Below are 26,756 nucleotides of genomic sequence, written 5' to 3' on the forward strand. Positions count from 1 at the left end.
CTGCATTACCCCTTCTCTAAACAACCCCTGTACTTCTTTCCCCTCTGGATCAAAGAGTTAACTTAAAACTGGAATTTCCCCGCAAGATCCCTTTCAACGTCCCTAATTCTGCTCGTTGCATTTTCTAGCATTTAGTCTGAAAGTCCACCACCAACATTAATGAACAGCTCATTGCACGTTAAGAACCTTGGGCCAGAGGCCCGGGTGGAATCCTGTATGTTCAGGATTGGGTTTAGAAAGACTACAAGCCCCAAAATGCAATTACATCTTCCAAAGACTACCATTCCCAACATGCAATGCAGCCACGGTTAGCAAAGGAAAAGAACCAAAAGCACGGTTGGAAATGTTGCCTGTAGGTGACCCTTAGGCAAAGAAGTGATTAGAAAGGCCCTAGGGGATGGATATATATATAATTTTTTTTTTTTTGCAGGAGTGGTCACTCCCCAAATCCAGGCAAGGAAGGGGAGGAGTCTGAGCCGTGTCCCACCCCTTTCCCAGTAAACTTCTGCCGCTCCCAGTTTGGCTGCAGGAGTTCGAAGGGCCAAGAGTCCCAGCGCAGCCAGAGCTTTCCCCATGGTTTCGGTGACCAGATCCGTGTTTGGAGAGCTGCCCTCGGGGGCAGGGACAGTGGAGAAGTTCCGGCTGCAGTCAGACCTGCTGGGAGTGGACATCCTCTCCTGGGGTTGCACCATCTCGGCCCTGGAGGTCAAAGACAGGCAGGGCAGAGCCTCAGATGTAGTGCTGGGCTTTGCCGAGTTGGAAGGTGGGTTAAAACTCTGCCCCGGTTGCAGGCGGGCCTCAGGCCCACCCCGCACCCGGCCGGGATGGGGCTGCTCCCGGAGCAGGGACCCGGCCGGAGGGGAAGGACCCGAGCTTGATTGAGACTTGCGGGTCAGGAATGCTTGGAACCCGCTAACTCACTGCGTTGTATCCAGTGCTCGGGAAAAGACGGAATGAACAACTATAGGACTTGGCCTCTGGTTATCCATTCAGGCTTTGCCTCGATTGATTTAAAAAGTCAGTCGAGGGTAAGGTAAGATAAAACTCCAGCAGCCCTGGAGCGATCTTTGAACTGCCTGGTGTTTGTCCGAGCTGCAGAGGAAAAGGCAGGCTGGAGGGGGTGTGGCTCCCAGCTCCTCCCTCTTGCCCTTTCTCAACAGGGAAAATCAAAGACGTGCGTCTTCTGCTTCCTTTTTCCCAGATCAGATTCTCTTTGAGGCGTGGTTGTCTCAGAAATACTCAGGGGATGCAGACAGCTTATCCACTTTGGTCCGGTGGGGTTAGTGCCCAGCAGGCTCTGGCTGCTCAAGGACCAGGTACAGAATGGAAGGCGGAAGACCTACTCATTGCCTGGAAATGAGGTCTTCTTCTAGCTAGGGTGGGCTTTTATCCTGTTGGAATCCGTGGGCAATTAAGGTCATATATTACTACATGCATTTAAAAACTGTTCATCCAGTTACCTCATCCAATGAGACAGACGAGGTCCCCACCCTCACAGAGCTTGTAGTTTAGCTGGGGACAGGGCCATTCGCCAAATAACAGCTTAAATAAATAATTACAATTGCAGTTCGATGGCAATAAAGGAAAGCATGCATAGTGTTCTCTTGGTAGTAGGGGTGCAACTGGACAGAAACTGAGGTCTGAAATAAAGTTGGCTAAGGGACACTGTTGAGAATGGATATCCTCTGCCCCGTGGCAGAGGTGGAAACAAAATCTGCTTAGAGAGGAGGTTTGAGGTTTTCTTGTAGGCGTGTCTTTCTGTCTGGTTCTTTAGATATGTAACATGGCTCCGAGTTGGATGTCAACAGAAAACGCTTAGGAGTATTGGGTTTCCCTTAGGAGACTGAAATTTGCTTCTTATTTCCTTATCAAAATGTGTTATAAGGATATCCCTGAGGATCCTATTCCTTGCCCTCCGGTTGTCTTCATCTGTGTTGGAGCTTCCACGGCTTGGTTTGGAGAGGGGGTAGGTCATCATCAGCAGATCTATCACAGGAGACTCAAGCGTAGGAAAGTAAGGGATGTGGGGGAAGTCAGCTCCATATTCCCTTGAATTTCTGGAAGTGGGTGCTCACACCTGTCATCAAAGTCAGAAGGCAAGAGGCATGGTTGACAAGTGACCAAAGAGGATTCCTCGTTTTGCTGAGTCACCTCTCTCTGTCACCAGCATAACCATTTTCTAGGCTGAAACAAACCATAAAGAGTTTACTTGACTGGTGCAGAATTGCCCGTGGAGTCAAAGAATTGGGCACTTGGCCTACAGTTGCAGAACCAGTAAAGCATTGGAGACGATAAGCTAAGAGCACCTGTTTTTGTCATCTCATTTCTATCTCGGCCTTATCACTATTCAGGAAGTAACTGCCCTCCCTCTATAAACACACACACACACACACACACACACACACACACACACACACACAGTTCATACCATTTTTAGTTCTGATGTGAGTCACATGGATCTTAAAGCACAAGGTGGCTTTCTGGGGTTCATATGAAATATGTGTCATGTTGACCTGGCACCGGGGAAGCACTGGCATAGAAGTGCGGATTTTGTGAGGGCTTTTATACAACTGTCTCCATGAGTCTATGACTCGTGGGAGTCTGAGTGAAAGAAAATATTCCCAATTGTTCTTAAAAGGGAGGGGGAAAAAACTGATCCCCTGGCTTGTATTGTATTGTCCTCCATGTTATTAACATCTCTTAAGAAAGTTAAATAGAATTTTCTTAACCTGCATGCGTCACAGGCTTCACAAAAAGCAGCGAGACATTTTCATTTCTATGCTGTCATTTAAATAATTTATGTTAAAAGAAAGTCAAGCTGTTTTCAAAAGAGAAGTTGGAAAAAAGCCCTGACAATATCAAGCAATACTTTCTGATATATTCAGCCATCTTCGAGGCTATGGCAGGCAGCCACCCTCACCCCCACCCCCACCCCCGTTCCCTTTCTAAGGCCCTGTCCTTCAGTGTGTGTGTGTGTGTGTGTGTGTGTGTGTGTGTGTGTGTGTTTGTGTATTCTTTTAGTATTGCCCAAAATAAGGAAGACTTCATAACAGGAAGCATAATTGTCTCAATCAGAATACAGTTATGGCTGCGTAACAATATTTTGGTCAAGGTTGGACCACACGACAGTAGTATACCAACCATATAGCCTAGGTGTATAGTAGGCTATACTATCTAGGTTTGTGTAAGTGCATTCTGTAATGTCTGCACAAAGGTGAAATCTCTCAATGTGTCCCCATCGTTAAGCTGTGCATAACAGAAGTATGAAATGGCTCTCTGCTACTATTTTGATCCATTCTAGTGTATTAAAACCCATGTTAAGAAATCGGCAACAGTGGTTGCCCTTAAGCAAAGACTCTGGGTAGCTGGGGTACAGGGATAGGAAGGAGACGTAATGTTCACTACATAGTCTAAGAATGTCTGAGTATGTGAGTGTTAAAGAAACAAACTGAGGCAAATAACTTAAAGCAATAAGATGTGACAGAGCAAGGGGTTACCTTCATTACCATGTCCCCTAAAATGTTTTGAGCCACCGGGAAGAGCTGAGCGTGGGTAATTCCATGAGACGTGGTCCTTTTGTAACTGCCAGATTGATGTGAATGAACCATCTCCAATTTCCCAGGCAGATTATATAAACTGCTTGGATCATGGCCATGACCTGAGGTCAGAACAGTTCAATTCCTCCTTGGGTAAATGAGATCTTTCTTCTGTAGAATTCTAAAGAGGTAAATCACATGGTCTTTTAGTTACAGGCTGGGAAAATCAGTCACGCCTCCAGTGAGTTTTTCTGCCATTTTTTTGTATTTAAAATATTTTTAATTGTTTTTCATCTGCATGTCCCGCCTGCAATCATTATACTTCTTTCCAAACCTGTGATGAGAACATTGGCTTATAAGCCACAGATACAAACAACCTACCCATACAATCGAGGCAACTCCTTCCCCTCCATCTTCCCCCTAGTTACCACCAGACACCCAGCTATTACTGTCATGAGAGCCATTATGGAAAAACTAGAAAAAATAAATATAGTGTTTTTGGAAAACCTGAGCTCATAAGAGGGGGTATCCTAGAGGAAAGGGGACCAGTTTAGAGGCTGCAGTTTAATATTACAGATGCCCCAGAGTGCCCTTATGGGAGTATTGAGGATTCCTAGTGTAAACCTGCTTTGTCCTTGAAAGCTGTGTGACCTTGGACAAGTTATTTAACCTCTCCAGACCTATTTCCTCTCCGAAACAAGTGGATAATGATGATTAAATGTGCCGTTGACTGTGATAGTATCTGACTGTGGTGAACAAGTAATAATTTTTATCTTCTTTCCTTCCTTTGCCCCCAAATATCTTCCCTCACAGTACTTGAACTTTTTATTTCCCTTTATTAGCGCTGAAAAAATAATAGCATGGAGATTCATCTGGGACAACCAGCAGCCATTGAAAAATATATAAAATATGTGGGAAGCTTAAAGTGCTCGTCAATTAATGTTTGTTTTCCTCAAAAAGCCAAAGGAAAGTGAATCATGGTGAGGGGGGTTTTGACCAAGACTAGTGAGCAATTTTGTTTGCGACTTTAAGGTACTCTGGCTAAGGTTTGGGCTGTCTGAGGTAGATACAGCCAAACAATTTTGAACAGAAATTCTGCTTTCTTTGCATTTTGCAGCTCCTGAAAAACAAACCAATGCTCCACGTTATATATCATCAGGGAAACACAAAGTCAAACAAGACCTAACAGAATGGCCAAAGCTCAGACACGGACAACACCGAATAGCAGCTAGGATGTGGAGCAACAGGGACTCTCATTCATTGCTGATGGGAATGTAGAATGGTACAGCCACTTTGGGAGACAGTTTAGTAGTTTCTTACAAAACTAAAGATACTCTAACCATATGACCCATCAGTCATGCCCCTTGGTATTTACTCAAAAAACTAAAATCTTATGCTCACACAAAAACCTGCACACGGGATGTCTATCGTAGCTTATTCATAACTAGAGGCCCAATGCATGAAGATTTGTGCAAGAATGGGCCTTCCTTCCCCTGGCTGCCGGCACCACCTTCGCTCCAGCCGGAGCCACCTTTCCGCCTTCCCACGCTGCCCAGAGGCCCGGAGTGGCTGGGGCGGTGCAGAACGCCTGTGTCATCGCCATGGCAACGACACAAGCGTCCTGCCCCATCCCCGGCCGCTCAGCACCTGCATATGCAAATTAACCCACCATCTTTGTTGGGTTAATTTGCATACTCACTCCTGATTGGCTGGTGGGTGTCGCAAAGGTACGGTCAATTTGCATCTTACTCTTTTATTAGTGTAGATTGCCAAGATGTCCTTCAGTAGGTGAATGGATAAACTGGGGTACATCCAGATCATGGAATATTATTCAGTGCTAAGAAGAAATAAGCTATCAAGCCACACAAAAAAAAACAACAGGGAGGACCCTTAAATGCTGAGTGAAAGAAGCCCATCTGAAAAGGCTACATACTGTATGATTCCAACTATATGACATTCTGGAAAAGGCAAAGCTGTGGAGACAGTAAAAAAGATCAGTAGTTGCCAGGGACTAAGGGGATGGGAGGGATGGATAGGCAATGCACAGAAGATTTGTAGAGCAGTGAAAATACTTTGTATGAAATTGTAATGGAGGATACATTTGTCCAAACCCATATAATATACAACACTAAGAGTGAACACTATTGTCAGCTATGGACTTTAGGTAATGATGATGTGTCAATGTAGACTCATCAATTATAATAAATGTACCACTCTGGTAGGGGATGCTGATAATGGGGAAGGCTATGCATATGTGAGGGCGGGGGTATTTGGGAATCTCTATCTTCAGCTCAATTTTTCTGAAAGTTTTCTCGATTTTTCTAAAGTTGCCCACCAGTGTGGCTCAGTGCTTGAGTGTTGACACGTGCACCAAGAGGTCGCAGGTTTGATTCCCACTTAGAGCACATGCCTGGGTTTCAGACTTTATCCCCAGCAGGGTGTGTGCAAGAGGCAGCCAATCAATGTTGATGTTTCTCTCTCATCGGTGTTTCTATCCCTCTCCCTTCCTCTCTCTCTAAAATCGGTAAAAAATATATTTTAAAAATAAATAAATAAAGTCTATTAAAAACAAAAACCAAAAAAGGTTGTCTGGCCCTTGGGACTCCTTTTGGTTACCCAATGTAAGGGTTTTAAAGCTACAGCTTCAGGAAGAGAGGAGAGTGGGGCGAGAGGTGGGAGCTGATAGAGATCAGCCTGCCTGTGCTGAGAGATGGTAGTAAGGTCAGTTAACCAGAAAGCCTTGGGCTTTCCAAGTAATGTGATGCTCAAGAACATGGACTTAGGAGCCAGACTATCTGCATTCAAATCCCAGTTTGGCCATAACTAGCTGTATGTTTGGGGGCAAGTTACTTAACCTTTCTGTTCTCAGTTTTCACACCTGCTAATAACAGTGTCTACCTTATGGAAGCATTCTGAGGATGAAAGGAGTTCAATGTACAGCATTTAGAAAGTGGCTGAGACTTTGAAAGCGCAGTGTTAGCTGTTATGACAGTCTGCAGTGATGGCGAACCTCTGACACGCGTGTCAGTGCCATTTCTGATGACACGCGGCCGCTGAGGCGGCCGCATGCTGAGGATGAAACATTTATGTTATTTAAACTATAAATATCGCGAAATAATGTTTTTTCCTCAAAGTGACACACTACCCGAGTTATGCTCAGTTTTTTGGCGAAGTTTGACACACCAAGCTCAAAAGGTTGCCCATCACTGGCTCTGGGCAGGACTCTGAGGACCTGCAGATTAGCAAGGAGTGAACCAGGAATGACCTGGAAGAGAAGATGAATGCTTCGGTTAGGCCCAACCAGTTGAGTAATGGGAACCTGTGACCTGCAACTGGCCTCATCGGTTCAGGGTGCATGTCCTAAGAGCCCCTCCAGCTGTGGTAAAAATAGTGCATATGCTTAAATTGCATGCTCTTCTGAGCCACCGTAGATGTGATGGATACACAGGCCTGCGGAAAGGGGAACGGAATTCCGAGGGCCTCTGAGTGAAAAATAGAGTGGAAAGCAATCTTGGTGATGATACAAAAAAACAAACTACCTCCAAACCTTAATCTCTGCCAATGTAATCTAAGCTAGAAGATTATAGCACAGAGGAACTTAAAGAGAAGGAAAGTACTGTAATATGCCCAGGCACCAAGTTGTAAGTACAGGACACGAGCTATCTTTCTTTTACTCCCCCTCCTCAAAAAAAATACTGACAACAGTTTATTCTCATCAGTATGCCATGTAGCCACATGGAGAGACCGTAAGACATTTGATAACTGAAAACGTAGCAAGACAGTGTGTATAGTTCTCTTTATACAGAATGTGTGTTTTTTAAAAGTAAGTGCATATGCCTGTTAGCAATAGTTACCAGGAAGCAGAGGAGCCGAGAGGCAGAGGAGAACTTTCATGTTTTACTCTATTGAGGTTGCCAGATTTAGCAAAGAAAAATACAGCATGCCCAGTTAAATATGAATTTCAGATAAATAATATTTTTAAATGTACGTAGGTGCCACATATAACAATAATATGGACATACTTATACTAAAATGTTTTCATTATTTACCTGAAATTCAGATTTACCTGGGTGTCCTATAGTTCCTCTGGCAAGCCTACTCTATATTCTTGTGTATTATTTAACACTCTTTAAAGGACACTTTTATCTACTAATTAGATGATTTCTTTTAATGAAAAGAGAAGAAAGATAAGATAGTTTCTCCTCAAGACTACATCTAAATGTAACTAAGAAAATTGATTGGTCGGTGAGGGGGAAGCAGATTACAAGCATGTACATTAAGACCCCTCTTTTTTATAAGAAGAAGAAAATCACCTGGATGCCTGTACTAGAAGACAGAGGATGTGCGTAAGGATAGTAACAGCGGTTCTGCCCTGGCCAGGTGGCTCAGTTAGTTAGCGCTTCCTCCCGGCACCATGATTGCAGGTTCATCCCCGCCCGGGCACATGCAAGAGTCAACCAGTGAATAAGTGGAACCGCAATTTGATGTTTCGCTCTGTTTCTCTATCTCTGTCTAAAATCAATCGATTAAAAAAAAAAAATTGCCCTAGCCAGTTTGGCTCAGTGGAAAGAGCATTGGCCTGCGGACTGAGGAGTCCCAGGTTCGATTCCGGCCAAGGGCACATGCCTGGGTTGCAGGCTCAGTCCCCAGTAGGGGGCGTGCAGGAGGCAACCGATCAATGATTCTCTGTCATCATTGATGTTTCTATCTCTCTCTCCCTCTCCCTTCCTCTCTGAAATCAATAAAAATATATGTTAAAAAAAAAAAAAGAAAAAAAAATTTTTTAAACCAGTGGTCCTGTCTGGTGATGAGGTTAGGATGGTTTAAGTGTCTTCTCTGTACTTTATAACGTTCTTTAAAAGTGTTTACCACTCTAGAAAGGGCCAAGGTCATGAGTAGAGAACACCCTTTTCTGTGCTGCCATGAGGGTAAACCCAAGTTGTTACTTGGCAGCTGCCCTCAGGAGAAAGTGGCGGATAGCAGTGTGAGCCTCGCCTTCAGTTTGAAGTTTACAAAACGGTCATCCCCTGTCCTTGCAGGGTACCTCCAAAAGCAGCCCTACTTCGGAGCCGTGGTGGGCAGAGTGGCCAATCGAATTGCCAAAGGAACATTCACATTGGACGGGAAGGAGTATAAGCTGGCCATCAACAATGGGCCCAACAGTCTGCATGGAGGAGTCAGAGGGTTTGATAAGGTGAGTCGGGGGGCACTGGGTCGAGTCCTGACACAATCCCTTCGGGCATCCCTTCTGTTTCCCAGGCGCAATCCTAGGCCCTGGAGCAAGCGCACGGGAAGGCGATTCAGGAAAGAGGCGGCTCCCGTGGTTCGGAGGAGCAGGTGCACTGGCTGTTTCGGGACCCATCCTCGCCCAGCTCCTCTGACTATGAAAGGACAGTGGCCTTGACTTAGGAAGACAGGGAACAGCTTCCTCGGTGTTGGACCAGGGAGTCGAGTCGACCGTAAGCACCGCAGGAAAGTAGGTTGAAATAATACCTGACCACGTACTGCACAAGTATTTTCATGTGTGATCTCGCACCCTTAGAGAACCCTGTATTATCCCCAAACGGGAAATCTGAGGCTCCGAAAGGCCACACGCTCCTAAGTCGGGCTGCCTGGCCAGGAGCCCTCATTCCTTCACAACTGCTGCTCTCCACTGGGGGTGCCCCCAACCCAACACGCACCCCTGTATCTGTGGTGAAGCTCTGCTGCATTCAGGCCTACCTTTCCACGCCCCCCAAATTATCCCCTGTTCACCCCAGTTCCCTCTTTCCACATTAAAACTCCCACTCCCCCAGAGAGTCCGGGAAAAACGAGGAGAGGAAAGCAAACTGACCCCACAGCTTCTCCCTGAGCAGGAGCGCCTGGCCTCCTGCCCCCTCACGGGGTGCGGTCTGCTGGTCAACCCCCCGAGACTCTCTTACTCGTCCCATTTCAGGCTGTGAGGGAGATCCTTCCGGGAGCTAGCCTGCCTTTCAAATACACCACCAGGTGATTTCCTAGAGAAGAGCCAGGGAAGACAGGAACACGTGTGCAGCTAAGGACCACAGCTTCTTTCCTGCCCCTGACCGCCACCTGTCCCGGAGAAGGAAGTTGGTTACCCTGCCACCCCTGTCCCACCAGCTTCCTGTCTGTGGCCCAGATCCAGACTGCCCCGCCAGTTCCCTTTTCCTCAGCGATGGGCGTCCTCACGCCAGGGAGGCACAGAGCCAGAGGGTCTCTGGCATATGCCCGGTCCGTGGGCAAACCGCAGCCAAGAAGTTAGGCCCAGCTCTGTGTGGGCAGGGACCTTGAGCGGAGCCTCAGAACAGCACCTTGCTCCTGCTCGTTCCTGTTCCCTCTCCCCCATGGTGGTACTTTCTGTGGTGTTGCTTAACATGTATGCCCTGTGTGAACGTAGCAAATGGCGAGTGTACATGTATACGTATTCTTGAATGCAATGTGCCTACTGGGCCCCTTCTGTGAACCAGGGCACAGCCTAGGATGGGCTTTCTGAGGCTCACAGTACAGTGAGGGAGCGGGACCCTTCCATAAACAACTGGTATAAGCCCACCATATAGACGCCAGTGGTGTGATAGAGGAACTGGGTATGGACAAATGCACAGCAACGGGGGAGGTGGGATTTGAACTGCCCTTGAAGAGAGGATAGCATTTCATTCACTGCCCAGAGAGAAGTGGGGAAACACTTGGAATGTTATTATGGAAAGTTTCTGAACAGTAGGTTTTGGGGTTTTTTTTCTATATATTTTATTGATTTTTTAAAGAGAGCAAGGGAGAGGGATAGTTAGAAACATCTACCAGCTGCCTCCTGCACACCTCCCATTGGGGATGTGCCTGCAACCAAGGTACAGGCCCTTGACCGGGATCGAACCTGGGACCTTTCAGTCCGCAGGCCGACGCTCTATCCACTGAGCCAAACCGGTCAGGGCTGAACGGTAGGTTTTGATATAGTACCATGAGCAGTATCAGATGAACTTTGTTTTCAGCTGTGTTTGATCTCAACAGTTACGGAATAATTGTTCTTTTGGAGGTATGTGTTTTCTAAAGATGAAATTTGAAGAACCTGACAGGATTAGAAATGGGATAAGTAGGCCTAAAGGTGCAAATCAGGAAATTTTCTGGAAATTTGGAAACTCTGGGGCCAGGGAAATCCTTCCATGAATAGGAATTATACTTCCCACGGTATTATACTTATCTGATCATATTGGTTTACACAAAAAAACTTTCCATTGTGTTCTTTCTCTAAAGGAGAAAAACAAGGTAGCAAATTAAGAACATTTCAATTGTTTTATTCCTAAAATTTTCCATTTGGGAGTTTCTTTTTTCTTTCTTTAATCACATATATGACAGGCTTTATGTGTTCAGTGTCTTGAAAATTCAACCTTCCTGGGAGGTAATTAGGGTGTAAAATTAATTTGTTTCTAAGGTCAGTGAACTTGTTTCAGATACCAGCTGCTTTCACCGTCGGTGAAGGCAGAGTCCTCCATTCCCACTGGGTTCGCCTTCCTGGCAAATGCAATGTCACTGAGAGGTGCAGCCAGGAAGGTGGGGGTGGGTGTGTGTGTGTGTGTGTGTGTGTGTGTGTGTGTGTGTGTAGGCACAGAGCCTGGGCTCATGGCCATGCCTCAGGCCAAAGGACTTATCTTTCAAGTCTATTTGGAATGACAGTGTTTGGCCTCAACTCAGAGATTTCTTTTTCATTTGAATTCTTTATTTCCTTTTAAAAAATCATATACTCATGGAGATTTGAACAAAGCATCCACTGAAACCAAGATGTGTTATAATGTAGACCCTGAATTTGAATCCTAGCTCTGTCACTAATTACATGTATGACTTGACACACCTCCCCCCCCACACACACACACACACACTTTAAACAGTGGGCATGAAGTATTAAAGGTTTCTACTCCACTCCCCTGGGATGTGGGAGGTAGAAGTGAGCAAGCTAACTCCACTGAACTCAATTTACTCATCTGTAAAATGGGAGTAATAATATTAATTGGAACCATGTGAAATTGCCGATGTTCAACTGTTCTGACCTGCAAAGATGATAATTTTTTTGGTCCCACCAAACCCTTACCTTGTGAAATGATTTACGTAAAAGCACCAGGTCAGTGGCTGGTGAGCACTCAACAATGACAGTCTCATGTCTGCCTAAGTGCCCCCTGTACTCCCCTCACTGGGGATTGAGCCTGCAACCCGGGCATGTGCCCTGACTGGGAATCGAACCCGTGACCTCAAGGCTCACAGATGGATGTTCAACCACTGAGCCATGCCAGCTGGGCAAGGTTATTTTTAATACTATTAGCAGATAGCAGATATCGCTATATGACACTCAGAATGTGCTGCTAAAAAAAAAGTTTCAAAGTAGGGGAAGAAAATATTGTAGACACATATGTATAAATTCAGGGGAAAAGAGTATGGGAAGTGTGAGTAGGTAAGGAGAAAATTTCTTTTCTCTCCAATTCTGTTTAAAACAGAATTTTAGAATAATTAAAATCTAGGCTATTATTTTCAACCTTATGGGTTGTATCATCGTCTCCCTTCCTGGAATCAGTTGTCTTTAATAGTGAAACGTGGCCTTTAGCTTGGGATTGGAGTGACTAAACAGCTTTGAAAACACTGTTTCTTTAGGTCCTCTGGACCCCTCAGGTGCTGTCGAATGGCGTCCAGTTCTCCCGGGTCAGTCCGGATGGTGAGGAAGGTTACCCCGGGGAGTTAAAAGTCTGGGTAACATACACGCTGGATGGTGGGGAGCTCGTGATCAACTATCGCGCGCAGGCCAGTCAGACCACGCCCGTCAACCTGACCAACCATTCTTACTTCAACCTGGCAGGCCAGGTGAGTGACCTTGCCTCCTGTCTCCTGCGACGTGCTTTGTGGAATGAGCTGGGGAAGGGACTGGAGAGACCAACCCAGCATGAAATTACCCTGGTGGTGGGGTCACCCCCATGATGATGACAGTGCCCAGCAAAGCATCTGGCTCATCGTAGGTGCTCAATAAATGGGAGTTATAGGGAAAGACAGGATGAGTATGTTCTGCTGCCCAGAGAACTATGTTTCCCATATGCTCAGGTAACTAACTGGCTATTTTAAGAATTCCCTCTCATCTAGCAACGTGTACTTACATTTGCTTCACCTACTTCACTCCTATACCCTCTCCCCCTAAAAACTGACTTCCAAAAAAAGTGCTTTCTACCCTTGGGCCTTTAGTTATGCTGAGAATATTCGTGTGCTCCTACTGTGCAGCCCACCCAAGTGTGGGGTAGAGATATTACAACCCCCATTAAGTAATTTCTAAATTGCCTCATTCCCTCCTAATGCTGATAATTTAGCTTGTTGAGGAGGCGATTGCGTGAGACAGAATACAAAAAGCTTAGCTAAATTCTGCAGATTATATCTATTACTTCCTGTTCATCTGAAGAACTCATCAGCGTCTACTGTACTTGAATCACTCACTTAGGCATGATTTTCTATCGAGAGATGATGTTCACAGCCAGCTAGTAATAGCTTGCATTTTCACACTCTTTTAGGAGTTTGCTGATGATCTGCTGATTTTTTTTTCCCTAGGATCTTTTCAAATAGCATGAGTTAATTGGTTCTTATATACTTTCCAAAGTTCTCCCTTTAAAAATATGGAAGATGTTTCTTCACTTGCTCTCTCCTTATCTTCAGGAACTTCCACCATCTTTCTTGAGATCTTAAAGACACACCGAAATACAAAAGCAAAACAAACACGCCCAGCCATAAAAGGCTCTGCAATAAAGAACATAAAGGCCCTACTTTTCAAAATAAGTTCAGAAAGAAACTTGACAAAAATAGAACGAAGTATTCATGGTTTAATGTAGGTAGCAGATCATGGTGATTTTTTACTGTTTTCCACATTTTTAGATACTTAGACGTCCAATTATATAAGCAGGGGTGGTCTAAAGGAATAGATTCAGGAATAGAAAGAGAAATTGTGTGTGAAGTATCACATCTGCCAATGTGTTCCAATGGAGGAGACTTCATGGAAATGTAAGATTCACTGAGGCTCTTCCTATTTACCTGGCAGAGAACCCCCCTGACCAGAATTTTACACCCTTCCCATCCCTGAAGTCACAGGTATTTCTGAATCTCTTAACATAGGCTGAATAGTTTCCCAGATCACAGGCCCCACCTAGAAGGGTGGTCAGTGTCAACTCCCTTCTGTAACTGTCTGAGTAAGTGCAGCTTGAATCCACAGCCACTAGCTCCAGGGTTGAGGGTGGGCAGGGGTGGTCAGCCTCCGGGGCTCTCAGGTAAAAGTGGATGGTCAGTCACTAGGCCTAAGGTCAAGGGCCCTCTGCATTTTCAAAATATCTCTTGCCCTTGCCGAAACCGGTTTGGCTCAGTGGATAGAGCGTCGGTCTGCGGACTGGAAGGTCCCGGGTTCGATTCCGGTCAAGGGCATGTACATTGGTTGCGGGCACATCCCCTGGTGGGGGGTGTGCAGGAGGCAGCTGGTCGATGTCTCTCTCTCATCGATGTTTCTAGCTCTCTATCCCTCTCCCTTCCTCTCTGTGAAAAATCAATAAATATATTTTAAAAAATAAATATCTCTTGCCCTACCCACAGACACATTGTCATGCCTCTTAAACCCTCCCCAGGGAAATAGGTCAAAACTTGGTATTTAAGGTAATCAGCTCATCTTACATATTTTCTCCTTTTGTTTGTTTTCTTTACTAGTAATTTAATAGTATGTTGTTTGTTCTACTTGGGGCCAAGCTTTGACTCATCGCTTCTAAGTTTGAGTGTTGGGGGCCTGGGAGGAAGGGAGAACTGTGTTTTTCAGAGAATGGAAAAGTTATGTGGGTTGTAGGTTGGTTGTGTTTTCTTCTTTTTCGCTGTTCCTGCTTTTGCCTAACACAAAACTGGGAGAACAAGTTTCTTGCTGAAACATTACCTAAAGAGCAATGAAAGCAGGCCTGGGGGAATGGGAGGTGACAAGCAGTAACTCTGGTTCCAGATGGCTGGGGAGGTAGTCATCAAGGACCCAGGTTCTTCCGTCTTTCCATTCTGCTTCTCCAGTGTTGTGGCCTTTGCCTTCAGGCTGTCCCCTCATGGTCACAAGATGGTTGTCACAGCTCTAGAAACCACCTCTTCATATAGTCACTTCTAGAGACAAAAAAGGACCTATTCCAGTGATGGCGAACCTATGACACGTGTGTCAGCACTGACACACGTAGCCATTTCTGATGACACGCGGCCGCATGCCGAGGATGAAACATTTGCTGCTCCTGAGGATGAAACATTTGCGACTCGAGTCTTGGAGTTAGTTTTTTCCTCAAAGTGACACACTACCCGAGTTATGCTCAGTTTTTTGGCGAAGTTTGACACACCAAGCTCAAAAGGTTGTCTATCACTGATTCCTTTTTCTTCATATCTCTCATGTTCTATTTTTAAGAACAAGCAAAATTTTTCCCAGAAGCTCCCCTCCATACTTTCCCTACATTTTGTTGGCCAAAAGTGTGCCCTGTGCCCTGTCCTACCCAATCACCAACAAGGGAATTAGACCACCCGGATTGGCTTAGACCAGTGGTCAGCAAACTCATTAGTCAACAGAGCCAAATATCAACAGTACAACGATTGAAATTTCTTTTGAGAGCCAAATTTTTTAAACTTAAACTTCTTCTAATGCCACTTCTTCAAAATAGACTCGCCCAGGCCGTGATATTTTGTGGAAGAGCCACACTCAAGGGGCCAAAGAGCCGCATGTGGCTCTCGAGCTGCAGTTTGCCGACCACGGGCTTAGACCAATCAGGATTATCCCTCTGGGGCCAGGGTAGGGGTCCTTCCCCTGAATCTATAACCTAGCACAGGGTAAAGCCACAGGCCAGGGTTCTCCCAGGGGAGAGGGAGGGTGCTGGTAAGGCAGTTGCTATGGCTTGGTTGGGTAGTAACCAATGGTGGCTGTTATTCCTGCTAGAGGGGATAAGAGCTGAATTAAGGCAGTGGTAGTGACAATGCACAAAAGAAGTCTTGAAAGCCCACGCAGGCCACAATGAACTCTGTAAATGGTTAATGTTACAGACTAGTCACAGTCAAGCCAAGTTCACCAAAACAAACACTGAGCTCAGAGATGGACCTCAAGTTCTGTTTGTGAATCAGCACTCCTTGCCAAATTTTCATCCGCCTGGAAGGAAATGAAGCCAACAGAAATATTCCACCAGAGTGGATCATTGCATTATTCCAGGTCAGAGGAGTCATAGAGTGAAGCATGCTTCCCTTCAGTGAAGGAATGTTAGTGCTCCTCGGTGACCCCGGAACCAGTAGGACCCAATGGTGCCTAATAAAGGTTTTTTCCTTCTTCTCCCTTAACATCTCAGACTCATCAGTTTATTTGGTGTGTGATTTTCATAGTGAATCATTTTCTTTCTGCCTTAATATTAAAAAACAAACAGAAAAAGGAAATTCCTAAGCACCTTTATTCGTAATAGTAAAAAACTGGTACAGCTCAAAAGTCCGTCAACAGGAGAATAGGTAAACAAGTTGTGATGTATTCACGCAATGGGATACTACTCAAACTTGAACTGAGCATTGAGCAGGTAGAGCCAAGGACACAGTCTCAAATTCTCTTCCCAAATCAGGGAAGAGACACCCCTCAGTCCCAGAGACCTGCTTGGGGCTGTACCCCTGAGCCATGAGCGGGTGGCGGTAGGGAGAGCCACACCGGCAATGACCCCTCTGGTCTACAGCTGCCCTAGACCCCTCCCATCTTGGACCTGCCTTCCCAGGTCAGAACGGGGGCCAAACAAGTGGCTAAGATAGTGTAAGCAGAGGAGAAAGCTCTGCCCCAGCCTGCCCTGCCACCGATCCCTGCCCTGCCCAGCATGTGCCTGCCAGGAGGCTACAAGAGATGTTCCTCAGAAACAGACCTTCTTAGTAGATCAATTAAAACAGTTTCTGTCGTGTTTAGACATAGATTCTCAAGATCTCTAAAATCTTGCATGCTGGGGTCACGCTTTTCCACTTGATTCTGTGGACCTGAGGCTTTCTGACCACAGAACCTGTTTTCTATTAACCACAGTGCTGACTTTTCGAACCCAGCAGAAGCTCAGGGTTTCTCAGTCTTGGCACTATTGACATTTCGGCCAGGTAATTCCTGTTGCAGGGGTGGGGGCTGTCCTGTGCATTGTAGAGTGTTTAGCAGAATCCCTGGTCTCTTCCCACCAGATGCCATTAGCATTACCACCCCCGGTCTTGACCATCAAAAATGTCTCCAGCCCTAACCAGTTTGGCTCAGTGGATAGAGCATCAGTCTGCAGACTGAAGGGTCCCAGGTTCGATTCTGGTCAAGGGCATGTACCTTGGTTGCAGGCACATCCCCAGGGGGAGTGTGTAGGAGGCAGCTGATCGATGTTTCTCTCTCATCAATGTTTCTAACTTTCTATTCCTCTCTCTTCCTCTCTGTAAAAAATAAAAAATATTTTTTTAAAAAGAAAAAGAAAATGTCTACCTTTAAAAAAAAATGTCTCCAGACATTGTCAAATTTTTTCCCGGTGGGGCAAAATCGTCCCCAGTTGAGGACCACTGGTTTAGCTTATTTTTGATGTTTCCCTTTTCATATCTTCTGCTGTGGAGCTTTAAAATAAACTCCTATTAATAATGAAAATAATCCCTTAAATTAGAAACGTACATGTGTATCTTCCAATGTGCAAGCAACACGTCTTTACTAAACTGTCCTTCAGAAGAGCCCTGGAAAAGGAGGGGGCACCGTTAGCCCAGTTTTACACGGAAGGAAATGAGATTCCAGGAGGTTACACTGAGTGGCCAGATTATTATGATCTCTGAACACATAATAATCTGGCCACTCAGTGTATATCCTATATAATAAACTGTCCCCTCGACCAGGAGTTCGACCAGCAGGCAGGCCAGCCAACTGCCCATGTCCCCTCCCTCTGGTCAGGCTGACCAGACCCCATCCATGCACGAATTCATGCACCGGGCCTCTAATAGACACACACACACACACACACAGTGGCCAGATTATTATGCGTTCAGAGATCATAATAATCTGGCCACCCAGTGTATGTGACTCCCCGGGGCCACTCAGTGGGAGCTGGAACTAGACCACAGGCCTCTGCCCACTGACCAGCCTTTGACTCCCCCAAGAGAGCAGGTGCCTCTATGGAGATAGGCAAACGCTCTAAAGCAGGGGCCCCAGTTCTGACTGCCGGGCTGCTGCCATGTGGCAGGGAATTGGGCCAGAGAAAGGGTGACATGCCCCACCTCTGGCGAGCCTGGAGGCAAGGCCTTGGCCGTCCAGCCCTGTGGGCTACGGGTCACCAACCCTTGCTCTTCTGTTTTTCCTGGCGTGTGAGGAAGGTGGAAAAACCCCTCTGTTAATAAGTCGAAATCCAAACAGCTTTCAGACTACTGGTGTCTCCCTGACTTTGCACCTTTATACTTTCATTTAGTGAAGAACATGCATGCTGGGGTCACGCTTGAAAGCTTCTCCCAAATGTATCAGCTGCTATTTTGAGGCCCCGTCTACCCACATTTAAAGGAACGTATCAGCCGTCTCAGAGGTCAGATGGGATGTCTAACGTTTTTGTCAATGCCTGAAAAACGTTTCTGCAAGAGAAGTTATAAAGCAAATATATGAAATAGGACTAAGCTTTAATAGGACTACCTCTTCCTCCCCAGGGTTCCCCAAATATATACGACCATGAAGTCACTATAGAAGCTGATGCCTTTTTGCCTGTGGACGAAACCCTGATTCCTACAGGTTGGTGAACTTGAACTTTTTATAGGAACCTAGAGCTGGGGAGCAATTTGAGAAACATCAAAACGTCATTTACCTAAATTTATTTTCCCTGTTGGCCTACCAAAATGCCTATGATTACCATGACTAGTCATTTATTGTGGCTAAGGTTGGGTGGCCATATTATTAAACAGAGAAACCAGGACCCTTCTGAGAGGGAAAGGGGGTGCTGTTACTGATTTAGCCAGGGCAACAGGCATACACGGGGACAGTCCCAAACACACGGGGTCCTCTGGTCACCCTAGCCGAGCCTTAGGTTCCAGAAGTTCTTTACTAAAAGGTGAATCTGAAAAAAAAATAAATAAGTAAAATGTAAATCTGTTGCTTGTTAGCACCTTAGCAGAGATAAAGTTACCTGAACATTACCTCACAAATGCAGGGCACTGATAGAACACGTGGTTTTTGACAGAAGAGGGAAGAGGAGGATGAGCTATAGCCTGAGCAGGACAATTGCAGATAAGCCACCTCTGGGACACAGCTGGGGGGGAGGGGTGGAACGGGGAGTGCAGAGTATCAAAAGGGGAAGCGAGGTGCTGCCAAAATCAAACTTCGTGGATGTGTGTGTACACAAGGTTTACGTCGCCAGTACTGAGACATTTAGACACGACATTCCCCCTCCTACGCTGCACTGAAAAAGCACATCACTTGTGTGGCATTCTGTCAAAAAAGGCATAACCTCAGTCCAGCCAGGAGAAGACATCCCCTGAGCCCAACCACAAAACAATGGAGCAGAACTCTGCAGCAGTATCAAGATCGTGGAAGGCAAAGAAAGACTGAAGAACGGTCACAGAGGAGACACCAAGGAGATGCGACAACAAAATGCAACGCGGGGTTCCACTTTGGATCCCGAGGCTGAAAAGGGGCGTTAGGGAACTCTGGTGAAATTCCTGTGAGGCCTACAGTTTAGTTAACAGTACTGTTCCCATACTGAACTTCTTAGTTGTGATCTGGTACCACAGCCATGTAAGATATTAACATTAGAGAACGGTGGGTGAAGGATACACAAAGATATACTATTTTTACAACTAAAATTATTTCAAAATTTAAAAAAAACACACACACAAGTCCAGGGCATTAAGCAAGACATTTACTTTAAGTTTACTGGGCACCGGCCGAAACCGGTTTGGCTCAGTGGATAGAGCGTCGGCCTGCGGACTCAAGGGTCCCGGGTTCGATTCCGGTCAAGGGCATGTACCTTGGTTGCGGGCACATCCCCAGTAGGGGGTGTGCAGGAGGCAGCTGATCGATGTTTCTCTCTCATCGATGTTTCTAACTCTCTATCACTCTCTCTTCCTCTCTGTAAAAAAATCAATAAAATATATATATATAAAAAAAAAGAAAGTTTACTGGGCACCGGCCTTACTTCGGCCTCTTTAAAACAATGGGGTTGTGTTAATGGCTGCCAGATCAAACTGTGTAGGAGGGAAAAGGTAAGGATGTGAGCCTGCATACTAAACAGCAACTTCAGTTAACAGCAGGAATTAGAAACTCCCATAAATACAGTGACTCTGAAACTAATTAGAATGAGAAATCGGGATAAATGGATTCAAATTGTTGGCATCACAGTGTCGAATGTTTTCCTGGCTCCAGGACTGGGTTAGAAGGCTTTCTTGTATTTGTCTTGGTGACATGTACCATCTTTTGATGTTGACATAGCTCAGTAGATGGGCCTGGGTAAGCTGGCCCATCTGGTCCTAGATGCAGAATTGATGCATTCGAACTATACGTTGTGAACTGCAAGGGGTGGCGCCTGTTCTGTGACTGAAAAGGAAGAAAATGAACTAAGCAGCTTATAAGTAGAGGTGATGACCTGGGTGCATCTTTGAGTCGGCAGTGGTGTTTTGAGCACAAGGTCCTTGCTCTCAGGTGCCTCTCGGCTGTGCTGCGGTTTCAGACAGAAGGCCTCTGTCTGCGAGGCTGAGGGCTCATTTCACCGCAAACCAGGAGCAAGGTTTGCAGCTGAGCTGTCAGGCTGGGTTTGCATGTTGGCGGTTAGTTTAGCTTTGCTTCTTCCAAGCAATTGTTTTCCTTACTTAAAAACAAATTGCAGGCCATAAAGCATTTGCTACTACTTTGGATGGGCACACACTCTATTATTGGGTATCTTCAGTGTGTGTGTGTGTGTGTGTGTGTGTGTGTGTGTGTGTGTGGTTATTATTGTTATCAGGGCTGTCCCTGTAGTGTCCCGGAGCTGGAACTCCTGGAAGCCCTGTACCAGGAAGGACAGGTATGTAAGGGATGTCCACGGAGAGAGCACTCCAGGCCCAGATCCCTGGGCTGCCATGCCAGCAGTTTAGCTTCGGGACCAGGGCCCAGTGCCCTGCCTGTGGCAAAAGGGGAAACTGGTCCCCGGTGCCCTGTTCCTACTAACCTGGCTGACTGTGCGCAGGTGAGAAAATGCAGCCCTCTGTCTCTCCAGGGACAGATTCGTTCCCAGCGTGGCAAATATTACATTTCACCCTTTCGCCTTACACAGCGGTGAGACTGAGAGGTGATCTGGGCAACCTGCCCAGCAAGACATTTCTGATGTTTCGTAGACAGCACAGTGTGGAGCTAAGCATGTGTCCTAACGGCATTTACAGCGCATAGCTTTTTCTCTCTCTCTCTTTTAATTTTGCTGCTCTTTATTTGCAGACAAGGAATTGAGAAAGAAAAAAATGAATGCTTTGACTAGGTCCTTTGCCTCTTAAAATAGCATTAGCAAAAGCCCATCTTATTCTTTTTCTTGAATACCTTTTATTTTTACAAAAATTAACCGAGCCCACTCTTTCCCCCAGCCCATCTGTGTTCACTTGCTATTCTTGCTGCTCTGTTTTTGAAAGCTCATTTTAAAATTACATGAAAGCAACCCCCTTATGACAAAATTAGAATTCTGGTAGGAAAGGCTTACCATAGGCTGTGGGGGGAGACCCGGCAAGATCTGTGCATTTTATCTCAACCTCTGTGGGTTCAGCGTACAGTTCAGTCAGTTTTATAATTACTTCCCTAGGGCAGGTATGGGTGTCTGCTCTGGAGAAATAACAAATTCCAAAGTAGACTCCTGGTTCAAAGATGGCACAGAGGAAGTCTGTTTTGATCTACATGTTTTCATCTTTCTGGAGCTTCTTCCAGAAAATTTCTTTAGACGTCATATCATTCTAAAATATTGGACATATTTCTTTCAACCTTCCATCAATATGCTACCTCTTTCCTTTTCAATCCCACCCCTTCCCCACCCACCCGATATTGTTAGTTGTCGGGTCCTGCTGATCTTTAACTCCTAAGAATTTCTCAAATCTGCTTCCTCAATATGTACTATTGATTCTATGGCTCCATCTTCATAATCACTGTCCTGGTTTAGGCTCTTCTTGTCCAGGTCAGTGCCTGGCTTATATGATGAGCTTCATTAATTGGTATCAGTGAATGAACAAATGAATCTGGACTATAGCTCTGTAATTGGGCCGGGTGGGGGGGGGGGGTCTCTTTAAAGCTATCTTCCATCCAGTTACTAAAGTTATCTATCTAAAATGCAAGTCTCACTTTGATACTCTTCAGCTTAAAAAACCCCTTAGATGGCTCCCAGGTCAAATACCAGCTGCCTCCAGACCCATCTCCCACCCTGCCTCACTCACACCCCACCCGGCTTAGATACGCCCTCCTGCCTATAGGGGCCACCCACCCCTTCTTTGATGCATAAACCCCCTACTCTTTCTTTTTTAAAAAATTCCCACCAAGAATATAATTTTATTGATTTGGGGGGGGGGGGCGGGGAGAGAAAGAGAGAAATGTAAGAGAGAAACATAAATTGGTTGCCTCCTGTACCCTCCCCAACCCGGGATCGAACCCACAACCTTTTGGTGTACAGGACAATGCTACAAGTAACCGAGCCACCCAGCCAGGGCTAACCCCCTTCTTCAAAGCTCATATTTTCTCCTTAGAAATCTTTCCCCCACTTCCTGGGCACAGTAGATTCTTTGTTGCTTGGGATTTTGTAGTGACATAGATGTTTAGGGCTCATCTTATGCCAGAGCTCTCCTGTCTTTCCCTCCGCGCGTCTACCTCAGATGATCTATCAGAATTCCCTACGGAGCCATCGCTGGGAGCCTCAGGCTTGGTCTCTTTGGCTTGAAGCTAGAAAACTAATCTACGCTAAACACAAAATGAAACCAAGCAATAGCCAGACTGTATAGTCTGCTCCTTCCTTCCCCCCCCCAGTCAGTCTCTCTCTACTCCTCTCCTTCTTTACATTTGTTTTCAACATAATACACCAAAGCAATACTGTGGGATAACAGAGTCATTAAACCTGGATGCCTGCAAGTCTCGGTTCTGCTACCCACCAACGACGCCCTTGGTCAGCCCTGAGAACTCTTCAGGCCTCATAACCTCACCTGTAAAGCCTCATTAGATGGCGGTTACATGAATTGAACTCTGAGGTTCCCATCAATTTCTGACACTGATTCAAAGACCACATGGAACCTCTAACCCAGATCTTCTCAACCAGGGTCCGTACTTGTATGTCTGGGAAGATGATGAAAGAACTTCAAGGGATCCACGAGTCCCTGAAATTCTGTAATTCAGGCCTGGCCGTCAATCCGTGTGAGTTGGTCCATGTCATCTAAGTCTACAGAGGGGTTTTCTGGCCTTTTACCTCCCTCAAGGTAATGAGAGTTTATGGTTGTCCTGTTATTATACATTCGTGTCATCATCGTTTTTGAGAATAGCAATAGTTTGCTTTCCTTTTTGTAATCTTCAGGGTGGTTTTTATTCTTAATATATTTTTATTGATTTCAGGGAGGAAGGAGAGGGGGAGAGAGATAGAAACATCAATGATGAGAGAGAATAATTGATCGGCTGCCTCCTCCACACTCCCTACTGGGGATTGAGCCCATAACCTGGGCATGTGCCCTGACTGTGACTCAAACCTGTGACCTCCTGGCTCACACCTGCCAGGCCAGGGTGGTTTTTAAATTGTTTCGTTGTTGTTGTTAATCAGCACTAGATGTTCTAAAGGGAGCTGGAAGGCTAGCTAGAGGGGGAAGATGGTGCACCAAGAAGAAAAGTAACTTCCCCCAAGTCCCACCCAGAGGATCAACAGCAGCCAGGGCTCTGGGTTTGGAGGGCCAGCTTTTCTGTTTCCGCTGGATCAGATGAATGAAATTGCTTTCCAGTGTCCACCAGCCCCCAGGTGCCATCAGCATTTCAGGCCTGGCCATCAATCTGTAGAGCAGGGGTGGGGAACCTTTTTCCTGCCAAGGGCCATTTGGATATTTGTAACATCATTCGCGGGCCATACAAAATTATCCACTTAAAGATTCGCCTGCTATATTTGGTCAAACATTTAATTTATCTCACCCCCAATGCCTTGGCAGGGCCAGACCAGATGATTTCTCGAGCCTTATACGGCCCGCGGGCCGGATGTTCCCCACCCCTGCTGCAGAGTGTAGAAGCAGGCAGCCGTGCTGGGACCTCAGTGTAGGTGGAAAGCCAGGGCGTGGTGTTCTGGTTTTCACTCTTAGCTCTGCACTTCTGCAGATGAGCCCCTGCAGCTCCAGGCCCTCTCCCCAAGTTTCTTCTTTTCCCATTCCCCATCACCAGCTCATATCGAGTGCCTCCTGTGTGCCAGGTACTATGCTAGCCCCAGGGAAGCAATCTTGAGCAAAATAGCTCTGGAGAACAAACAGCCATGCACATTGCACAGGTCTTGTCCTCGAAGTAATAAGTCTAGAGTTCAGAAAAGGCTTGCCTAACACTGAAAAGGGCAACTCGTGGTATTGGACTTTACGGCCTGTTATTTACCCGGGAGCTGTTTCTTCTCTGACGGGTCCCTCCTAAACAGTGCTGAGGGAGGTTCAATAAGAAACTCGAAGGACCTCTTCCACTAGCAGTGATACTCTTCAAGGGAGTGTATTACTGAACCACTCTATAAAAATCCCAAGAAGAGTTTTATGAGGGCCCAGAATAACTCCCAAAGCTCCTGTGCTCCCTGCTAGAAAACACATCACCTCTGAGAGATTGGTAAACCTGAGCCAGCACGCTGGAAATTTGGCAGGAAGCTCAGAAATTAGCACTTGGCCAGGCATTGTGTAATTCCTATGAAAATTTCAGACTGACGTCAAGTAAATGTGTCAGGAGAGTTATTTGCTAGAGCTCTGACTACCACCCTTGGAGAGCTGATGGTTTAACACTCCCTCTGCCCCACCCTAGGTCTGGACAGGGGCTGGCTCTAGTTCATACCTGGCGCACAGCCATCCTTAGAGGTCACCGCATTGTGAAGGGGCTGAGAGTCAACCGTGGGCTTTGCACCATGGGCAGGAAGGCTGACTCAAGCGAGCTCCCAGAGCAGACATGCATACAGCTCAGCTAACAGTATAGATAGAGCACTTACTGATTGCTTCCTGCTGCCCCAGGCACTGGTCCTAGAAAGAAGACTGAACACGCCGAAACCTGTTTGGCTCAGTGGATAGAGTCGGTCTGCGGACTGGGGGGTCCCAGGTTCGATTCCGGTCAAGGGCATGTGCATTGGTTGCGGGCACATCCCCGGTGGGGGGTGTGCAGGGGGCAGCTGGTCGATGGGTCTCTCTCATCGATGTTTCTAGCTCTCTATCCCTCTCCCTTTCTCTCTGTGAAAAATCAATAAAATATATTAAAAAAAAAAAAAAAGAAGAAGAAGACTGAACACTATCTCTGCCCTTGAGAAGCTTCTCATGTGCCCAGGCCACATTGGAAGGCCATCCAATGTGGTCAGCACGGTGACAGAGACAATGCCCAGAGGACTAAGGAAGCACAGAGGCCAGGGTAGAGGAGGCCTGCTTGAGATCACCCTGAGCTGCGAGAAGCTTCTTCGTATCTGTAAAGATCTAGCAACAAGGAGAGTGAGAGTGCTAAAGCACAGAATGTGGGGGTGGGGATGCGTTGTCAATCCAAAAAGCCAGAGAAGCAGTGGGCAGGGTGGGGTTAGGGTGATACAAGAGACGTGCTGCACCTAGGGTGCAACATTTAAGGCCGCACTCACTCTCAGGGTTGTGTACCTGCTGGGTCAGCACCTGAGAGTGAGTGTGTCCTTAAGTTTTTCACCCTAGGTCCTCACTTGCCTCACCCTGGTCCCAGCCCTGCAGTTGGGCCTTCTGTGTCATGCCAAGGAGCTGGGACATAGCTTTAGGTCATGGAGTGCTTTGAAGTGTTTCAAGCCAGGGGATTGCCCTAGCAAGACTGGCGTTTTAGAAATACCACCCAGCACCTGTTGGGTGTGGGGCTTCACTGAAGACCAGTGAAGAGGCTATGATATTTATTTTTTTAATATATTTTTTATTGATTTCAGAGAAGAAGGGAGAGGAAGAGAGAGAGAGAGAGAGAGAAACAACAATGATGAGAAAAAGTCATTGATCGGCTGCCTCCTGCACGCCCCTCACTGAGGATCGAGCCCCCAACCTGGAATAGAACCTGGTGCCCTTGACCGGAATAGAACCCGGGACCCTTCAGTCTGCAGGCTGACCGACGCTCTATTCACTGAGCCAAACCAGCTAGGGCTGAAGAGGCTATTTTAGTAGTTCAAGCAAGAGATGAGAACTTACACTAGAGGGCAGATGGAAGAACTGTAGTTTTATAACAGAATTTAAGAGGTAAAATCAGGAGGCCTGAATTGAGTGTGGTAGAAACAGAAAGGTTGTATGACGACTCCTAGGTTTCTAGACAGCTCCAGTAGACATGGAGCTATTGAGTCATAGATAGAGGAAGAGGAGGAGGAGGAGGAGGGGGAGGAGGAGGGAGATGGAGGAGGAGGAGTTGGCATGGGGGCAGGATAGGGGTCGGCAGAGACTGGGAGAGCTATGGATTTGGTCTAGAAAATATTTGAGATTAAGATGCCTGTGGGGCATCCAGTGATGTCCAGCAAGCAATTAGATGGGTACAATGTTAGGAGACAAATGAGAACAGGAGATTTTAATCAACATGTACTTTGTAGAGAAAGCCATGTGGATTTCCCAGGGAGGAACCTTAGGTTGAGAAGAGCAATGGTCTAAGGCAGTGGTCGGCAAAATCATTGGTCAACAGAGCCAAATATCAACAGTACAATGATTGAAATTTCTTTTGAGAGCCGAAAACCCACTTCTGCGCACGGGCCACGAAGTTTCAATCGCACTGTACGTGCGCACCCGCACGTGGTATTTTGTGGAAGAGCCACACTCAAGGGGCCAAAGAGCCGCAGGTGGCTCACGAGCCGCAGTTTGCCGACCACTGGTCTAAGGATTGCATCCAGGGGAACCCAAGAAAAACACCACCCATATTTAAGGTGCAAGAAAGGCTCACACTAAAAGCACAAGGGAAAGAAGAAGAGGCAGAGGAGAAAGGGTGACCAGAAGTCTTGGAGAGACCGACAGCAGCCGTATTCCAGAGAGGTCAGGCCAGGGCATACGTGGGCTGTAGCGGCTGTTCCTGCTGACCCCATTTCACAGAGTGCAATG

General features: G+C 46.3%; 1 protein-coding gene across 1 annotated transcript in view; it reads left to right on the forward strand.

The window, feature by feature from the left end:
• Positions 1 to 523: 523 nt before the first annotated feature.
• GALM (galactose mutarotase) overlaps positions 524 to 26,756 on the forward strand; it is a 42,484-nt gene continuing 16,251 nt past the window's right edge. The window contains exons 1-4 of the mRNA XM_054728445.1: positions 524 to 763; positions 8,576 to 8,730; positions 12,168 to 12,374; positions 18,201 to 18,282. Coding sequence (XP_054584420.1) covers positions 574 to 763; positions 8,576 to 8,730; positions 12,168 to 12,374; positions 18,201 to 18,282 — 634 coding nt within the window. The 5' untranslated portion in view covers positions 524 to 573. The remainder of the gene's footprint in view (positions 764 to 8,575; positions 8,731 to 12,167; positions 12,375 to 18,200; positions 18,283 to 26,756) is intronic.

This window comes from Eptesicus fuscus, chromosome 16 (genome assembly GCF_027574615.1).
Source record: "Eptesicus fuscus isolate TK198812 chromosome 16, DD_ASM_mEF_20220401, whole genome shotgun sequence".
Taxonomy (NCBI): Eukaryota; Metazoa; Chordata; class Mammalia; order Chiroptera; family Vespertilionidae; genus Eptesicus; species Eptesicus fuscus.